Here is a 7,868-nt window from a genome sequence, read left to right as displayed (position 1 = left end):
CCAAGTTAATCGATGCAGTGTTTTGGCTCACGACTGTGGGGTTCATGGCATCCTTCCACAGACTCGACTGCACTTCGCACCACTGGCCTCAGCACCTGTGGTTCTGCAGATCAACCTGCCCATTCCCCACGAGCTAGAGAGCCCTCAGCTGTGTGCTCTTCATAATTTACAAATTGGATCAGGTGCAAGAGTCCGCATTGTGGAAGATGTCAGGAGCAGTAAAAGACATCCAACATGAATTCTTATTTGTGGAGGGAGTGGCTGCTCCCTGACGCCACCTTCATGCATGAGTACAGCACAAACGGGCTTTATTGGTGGGGCTTGGGACGCTGTGACACAGCCCTGCATGCAGACGGTGAGGGCTTGGACAGCTGCCAGGAGTCGAGGGATGAGGGTACCAGCCTCGGTGGGCTCTGCTGTGTGGGGCGCATCGTCCCTTCTCAGTTCTTAGAGGCAAGTGTGAAGGTGGAGAGGTCAGCACTTCACAAACTGGTGGGCGACCTCATAAATTCCCACAGACTCCTGAGCCTTTTCATCATAGTCAGTCCAGTCCTGCAGGGGGAAAAAGTGGCAGTGTTAGCCTCCCAGGGCAGCAAGGACAGTGGATGGAGAACTGGGTCTTACCAGGCCCAGTCTGGGCTCTGACTCGGATATTCAGGAACACACATGACCTAGAACACAGCCACACTGCTCAGGCCTGAATTCCGGCTCTTCTAGCTTTGTGATTTGAGGAAATCACCCATCCATTCTGGTCCTCAATGCTGTTTTTTTTTTTTTAAGGGACAACAAAAGACTTGTTGAAAGAATCAAATGACTTAACACATGTAAAAGTACCTAGCATAGTGCCGGGTACACGTAAGAGCTCAACAGATTCCCGTTATTGCTGTTGTTACGTGCTATGCCAATCCAATGAAGTTTGTCTCCTTTTGAGGCCTGAACACAAGGTTCCTTATCTGCAAAGCAGTACCACGTCCAGTAATACAGTCGATTCTCATTATTTGTGCCAATTATGTTCTACAAAGTCACCACAAACACTGAATTAGTGAATAATCAGCCAATGTTCCCAGGAAAAACACAGGGTTAGGTTCCCGGGAGTATCTGATCACAACATGTTCTTCAACCAATCAATACATAACCTTGTTTCATGTATGATTCTATTTAAAAACACCTTTTTAATATGTTGATTCATCAAAACTGAACTCACAGCCAACAGTACTATAACTCATGCCTGAATAAAGCTCATCTAATGTATACTTTCTCCAGCAAGCACATCCTAGCGTTCTTGAATGTGGAACACTAGAGAGAACTCGGCATTATACTGGGGGCCACCTTAAACACCAAAACCATCAATAAAATGCACAGAGATGCGCCTTGTTCACCAAGAAAGGCAGTTTCCACCAGGTGTTCTACAGCACCCTGCAAGGCCCCTGAGTTCCGTACCTTCTCCTGCAGATTAATGTCACCGAAGACTGTCCCCGATTCCACACCCTCAGCAGCAAACCCAGCCTGCAAGGACAGGAAGGCAGCAGTTAGTCTGCGGGAAAGGAGGCACTGGCCTGGCACGTGAGCATGGCCAGGGATTTGGCTTTTCTCGCAACACCTTTGGGAAGGGAGGACAGAAGTGCAGTGTTGGCAGCCATTCTGAAACAACTCCTGAGTTCCCGGGGCCTGGCAGCTGCCCTGGGAATAGAATGGTTCCTCCAATTAGAGCCCTGGACCAGAAGGCAGGAGATAAGGGTAAACCCTTCCACTTCCCCCAATTGTCTGAAAGACAGTCTAAGCTACAGCATCTCTACATGCTCCAGGTGGGCCTGGAGCACTTAGCTGAAGCCTTTTGCTGACTACCTGTCATCTGGGCATGCCACTTCCTTCTCTGGACCTTAGTTTTCTTATTTATGAAATGGGAATGACAATACTCTCTCTGCCCACCTCACAGACTTGCTGTGAGGTGAAATGCTGCCCCAATAAAGTGGGATGAGCACTGGCCCGGGGGTTACCTAGACCTGGGCTCAAATTAGAGCTCCACTGCTTACTAACTGTGCCACCCTGGGCAAGCTGCAAAATCTTTGAAGTATGAATAACTTCACAGGGTCACTGTAAGGGTTAAATAACATAAGTGACTAGCACAGTGCCTCACATATAATAGGCATGTAATAAACAATGATTATTACTACTTTTAGAAAGGAGAATTCCTAGTCCATGTCCTCTGCAAGAAGCAAAGTTATGCCGGCACTTCTAGATGTTCCCCAGGAAGACACGCATACCTGTGGCTGGAAGTCAACTGGTTCAAGGCCCCGACACTCAAACTCTACTATCGTCTTGAACTTCTCATTGTCTTCAGTCTGGAAAGGAAGTATGTTGAGAAGGCAGGCCCAACTGGGCCCTCGGGATAACCCCACTGCCCCTACCCTTTCTGCCAAGCAGGTTCATACTGCTCCTGTGAGCCTAGAATGGGACTGGAGACCAACTCATCTCATTCTGGAAGAAGCTGCCTTAGCCACCTGCTCCCCGTGAGACCTTCGGCATGGATGCTACAGAACAAAGTGTGTGGAGTCTGGGGTCAGCCTCCCTAGACATGAGTCAAGTTGTGCCCTTCTTCCCCTCTGGGCCTGAGACTACCAAACAGAGCCGAGGAAACCACTATGGGTTTACTGCGAGAATTTGAATCATGGGTCAGGTGCCCAGCGGAGTACCCACACTATGCTCAGTAAATGGCAGATAAAATTACCAGCATCACAAATATGAACACGAATGTTAAGCTACAGACTCTCCACATCATTCAAATGGCCCCAGTACACTTAGCTGCAGCCTTTCGCTAACCATCAGCTGTGCTGTGAAGGCAGTGGGCTGACATAAAGACTTTGAAATGAGATCTGCTAACAGAGGGGGGCACCTATAGGCAGGGCGGGATAGCCAGGAAATTCTTGCCTGCCTGACCACCCACGCCATTCCCACACATTCACTGCCATTCACTGTAAAATCATTTGCTGTACACCAGCCACGTGCCTGGCACTTCTCTGTTGGCCCTGGTTTGTTTCTCGTTTGCTAGTCTGTCTCTTCCACTAGATTATGATTTACTTGAGGGCAAGTCCTCATTTGATTTCTCTTTGACATAAGGATAAAACCGACAATTGGGCATAAATCCAACAAATAAGGAATGGATAAATATAAATTAAATGCCCTTCTTTAAAAACAGACCCAAAGCACACACACCCTCCCTCACCTTTGGACTCATTTGTTGTAAAGTAACCTAATAACACGGACAATTTCAAGGATGGGACGTACCATGCAAAGGGCTGTCCCACCCACGGTTTCAGAGGAGGCTCACCAGGCCCTCTAAGATGCTGATAAAGTAAGTGCTGCCAGTGATGGAAACTGAGTGGCCAGGTTGGGTCAGAGGTCCCCTGAGCTCCCACAGCCCAGCACTTGTAACTGTAGCTCCCAGCTGGATTTAATCCCACCATGCCTGCCACTACAGCAAGTGACTTACATTATAAGATCTGATGGAGCTGCTCAAAATCTCTGAAACAAAAAACAGAACAAAGCTGACTTGAGTCCATACCATGGCCCTACCCCAGGTCCCCAGATGTGGCTCTTGGAAAAAGTCTGCTGCAGAAGCTTGAGTACCTTGGGTTAACACGTGCCTGCTTTTGGTCTGGTGTCAGGAAGCTAGGGGCTAGCCTGGCAGAACTCAGCATTCATGGCCTGACCTACCAATGGAGTTTTCCCTCGCGCACAGCTTGCACTTCTGGACCATGGAAGCGCTGCCTCGGCCTCCCTTTAGTGCCACACTGTCCTAGCAAGGAGTAAACAGAACCTCCAGTCACATATCAGACGTAGGGTCCTGAAGAGATTCAGTCCCACGAATTACTATCCAATTGAAGAGACCAGGACCCAGAGAGGGTAAGCGACTTGTTATGACAAGAATCCTGTGGTGGCTTCTTGAGACCAAGGGCTTCCCCTTGATTTTGAACTCTGCCTCACATCCCAAAGCAGCCTGATGTTCCCACTGTTGAACACACTAATGCCTGCCCTCCCAAACCACAAAAAGCAAGGTCCAAAGGCCAGAGAGGTTATGGTCACAGATTCCCCAAGTCCCTGCCTAGAGGTGTGTGTGCAGGGGGTAGGTACAGTAAAGTGGGGGAGCAGTTACCATCAGCCGAATGTATTGCCACTTCTCTGAAATCTCACCACAGTTGCCACATTTCATCTTGGGGGAGAAAAAAGTATTAGTAAAGTAGTGAGTTCAGCTGGGCAGACACTGAGGGAAGGGTAAGAAGGCAGGCTCATAACCTACCTTCCTGTCAGCAATCTCACCTCATCCTCACAACCAGCTCCACCAAGAACATAACCAGACTTACCTCTGGGTGAGGAATAGGCCAAGGTGCCTCTCCTGCGGGTGTCCCCAACCTCCTCTGAGAAGTGCCCAGTCTAGCTGGGAATTCAAGGCTCATGTGGAACAGAAATGGTCTCAAAAGACCGCCCCCCCCCCCCCACTAGGTTAGGAGCTTCCTCTGTGTTCCTACAGGCCCTCCCTGTAGGTTCCTGATCTAAGTTACTCTATTTCTTTTTCTTCTTCCCTAGACTCTATCCTTTTCAAAACCAAAGAACATCAATTCCCCAAGTAAGCCCTGCACCTGGGCTTCAAAATATAGGGAATTCAAGGTGGTCGGAGGCTTTCTGAAAGAGAAAAGGCTTTTGCCAGGTACTAAAGGATGCCGTGTTTTAGACTAGAAGGAAACAGAGCAGAAGCTCTAGGATTTGGGAGCGCAAAAGGCCTCAAACTGCTAGGGAAAGAGGGGGGCCTCTGTAGACCATGCCACGGGGGTAGCCCCCGATTTACCAGTATGGGGTGGGAGGTGAGGGTGGAGCCATGCACAGAATCAAACGATCTCACAGTAAAACCAATCAACAAATGAAACAGGTGAATTAGTCTCCTTGCTGAATAATCACAATATACCTTCAAGTAGTCTTTCATTTAGCACTTCTTTACATACTATATTTAACGGAGACAAAAATTACAAAAGGAATTCCAAGACATTGCCAATTAACCAATAAACTTTAAAAAGCAAACATATTTAAAAAGCAAACATAAGATTCTACCCATTTTTTAAAATATGGTACATTTAATGGTCAAATACTTTTAATCTAGCGGGACAGAAAGCCCCTGTTCAACATCGATCCTGTTCTGGGACCCGACCCCTGGCGTCCACTCCTGGGACCTCGAAAAGCCCACAGCCTCTCGGTGCTCCGCCCTCTCCACGTAAAAGGGGCCCCGCCCCTGCAACCTCACCTTTAGGTACCACCGGAAGTCCTCCCCCACAGGCCGGAGATTAGTGACGTTTTCCAGCGTGGCTTTGAGCTGCAGCGCGATTTTCTAAGAGGGAGGGCCAAAGCAACTGCATTAAACACGCCTGCGTAGCCCCACGCCTAACCCCCCCAGCCCCGCCCATCCCAGGACGAGTGATGCCTTTCTCCTTTCAGTGTGAACCCACTCCCCCCATTCTCTCCGGGCGCGAGCGCCCACATCCCAGTCCTGCCCCACTGCCCTGGCAGCGGTTCACCTCCGTCTCACCCCCATAGTGGCCTGGCTCAGTCCGGTGCTGCTTGCGGTCGCTACTTTACGACCTGTCGTAAATGGAGAAGGGAGGGTACCGCCTGCTCACCCCGGGGCAGGCCGCGGGCGTTTGTCGGGAGGGCGTGGGGGCGGGTCTCTGCGCGCAGGTCTTTCCGGCGCAGACTTTTTTTTTTCCCCCCTTGGCGGTAGGTGGAGGAAACTGTTGTCTGAGTTCGCAGTAAACCAGCCTCCAATAATAAGTAATTCGAGATGTTTACTGAGCTCAGGTCTCATACCAGCACTAAGCCCGCCCAGGGGTACCGCAGCACACTTCATCCCGCCCCGCAGCTCTCTTTTCTGGCTCTTCACCGCCCCGCCTGCCCTTACCCAACGGCCCGCCGAGGCTTCTCAGATCACGTGGCTTCTCTAACCAGGGCCAGCTTCACAAATTTGAGGGATGGGGTCTTTTTCTTGAAACTGCTCCTTCCTCTTTTCCCCCTCAGGACCTTTCAGGGGGTTGCCGCGTGCACTCGTCTTTATTGTGGTCCCCAAGACTGGACACTCCTATCATCTAGCTCTTGTCTGGGCTCCCAGTGTTTATCCTTGTACATTTACTGGACTTTTTTTTACCAGCCCTTTTGTCCAAGGTACATCTGAGACCTTCCAGGAGCTGCGCACTTTACAAGGAACAGCCCATTTGAGACTCATAGCCTTCTGAGCTCCTTACTCTCATTTCTTTAACATTTGGAATGACTGTTTTTGATACCTACTTTACCACCGACTTGCCTCATTGCCCCAAGTACCCTACTTTAGTCAGAGGTCCCAGATGGGCACCTAACTGTCAGGATGGGCAGGGTAGGACAAGTGGGAATCTAGTTACAATTAGCATTTTGGACTACAAATATGGCCACCGTTTGGACTACAAGTAATGTGGCAACTGAACTCTGACCCAGAAGAGGTGACTGACATCAGACCAGGTGCCACCAATGCTAAATTGCTTCTTTGTTCACCAAGAACCAATCCTTAGCTCCGGCACGAAGTCCGGCCGTATGAAACTCCCAGCCTTTCCCTTCTCCCGCGCGGTCTTTTCTTAGCCCCTTCTCCAGGCGGGGAAAACGTCACCCGGGAGCACAAACTTCCAAAATAAAGCTCATCTGCCTGTTTCCATGGCTAATTGGCTGTTTATTTCCTCGGCGGGGTCTAAAAAAACCTTACACTAACCTGCTGCCCTGGTGTCCTTGAAGAAGGCAGAGGAGGTGTATGTGCTGGGAGCAGTGGGAGCACTGGCCTAGGAGTCAGAAGACCTGGGATCTTGTCTGAAGTTGGCCCGTCTTGAGGGATGGAGCTTTGCCCAATCACTTCCCCTCAGCCAAATGACTTACTCAGGTCCGGCTCCTTTCAGTGCCAACAATCTGTTCAACCAGCAATTTGCCTCACTGAGGAATTTAGCAAGAAAAAGTTCCTACAGGTCTACTTGCATAACAAATTCCCACACTATCTGTACCCACTAGGTCTCAGATCTTAATGGCTGTTGGTATTGATCTTAAACTGTATTGGAAAACTTTACTGAGACTAGGCATTTTATCCCTCTTATTATTTTTCCCTATGCTGAAATAACTATATCTATAAAAGACGATTTTTAAAACCCAACCTCAACTACATCTCAATAAAGCTGGACAGAGAAAAAAAGACTTAATACCATTTTACATCCAAAAAATAAACAACTAGCCCTGGCTGGCGTAGCTCAGTGGATTGAGCGCAGGCTGGGCTGCGAACCAAAATATCGCAGGTTCGATTCCCAGATCAGGGCACATGCCTGGGTTGCAAGCCATGGCCCCCAGGAACCGCACATTGATGCTTCTCTCTCTCCCTCCCTTCCCTCTCTAAAAATAAATAAATAAAATCTTTAAAAAAAAATAAAAAATAAACAACTATTTCACTAATATTGAATATCTAGTGTTCAAATTTCCATGTCAATTTTAAATTTTTGAATCATGACCCAAATGAGATCCAAATATTACATGTCTCTTAAATCTTTAAACTACAGGTTCCTGCTCCATCTCTACTTTATGTTTGCAATTTACTTATTGAAGAAACCAGATCCCTTGCCCTAGAGTTTTTTCTGAATATTGTTGTTTAGACTCCCACTGTACTTTTTAACATTTCTCTATTTTATTTTCTGTGAATTAGTAGTCGTATCTACAGAGTTGATTCAATCAGATTCTGGGGCAATGCTTCACATTGTATGTTAACAGTTTCAAAAAGTAATTGAGAAGAATTCACACATTCAGATCTTTAAAAAATGATAAAA

General features: G+C 48.2%; 1 protein-coding gene across 2 annotated transcripts; it reads right to left on the bottom strand.

Moving 5' to 3' along the window:
• Positions 1–224: 224 nt before the first annotated feature.
• Positions 225–6,045, bottom strand: CZIB (CXXC motif containing zinc binding protein). Of its 2 annotated transcripts, none has more exons than XM_045858413.1 (8): positions 5,945–6,045; positions 5,294–5,377; positions 4,154–4,210; positions 3,715–3,796; positions 3,491–3,522; positions 2,265–2,342; positions 1,441–1,506; positions 225–552 (listed from the first exon to the last, which is right to left on the bottom strand). In XM_045858413.1, exons 3-8 carry the CDS (start codon positions 4,208–4,210, stop codon positions 475–477), a joined length of 393 nt encoding a protein of 130 aa, XP_045714369.1. In that variant the 5' UTR covers positions 5,294–5,377; positions 5,945–6,045; the 3' UTR covers positions 225–474. The 2 variants fall into 2 exon arrangements, with proteins under 2 accessions (XP_045714369.1, XP_045714359.1); XM_045858403.1 differs by lacking the exon at positions 5,945–6,045 and adding an exon at positions 5,576–5,644.
• Between the last annotated feature and the right edge of the window lie 1,823 nt (positions 6,046–7,868).

Source organism: Phyllostomus hastatus, unplaced genomic scaffold, assembly GCF_019186645.2.
Source record: "Phyllostomus hastatus isolate PE091 unplaced genomic scaffold, TTU_PhHast_1.1 phas_contig_147, whole genome shotgun sequence".
Lineage (NCBI taxonomy): Eukaryota > Metazoa > Chordata > Mammalia > Chiroptera > Phyllostomidae > Phyllostomus > Phyllostomus hastatus.
The sequence above is the reverse complement of the archived record's forward strand: the minus strand, read 5'-3'. Positions and strand labels throughout refer to the sequence as shown.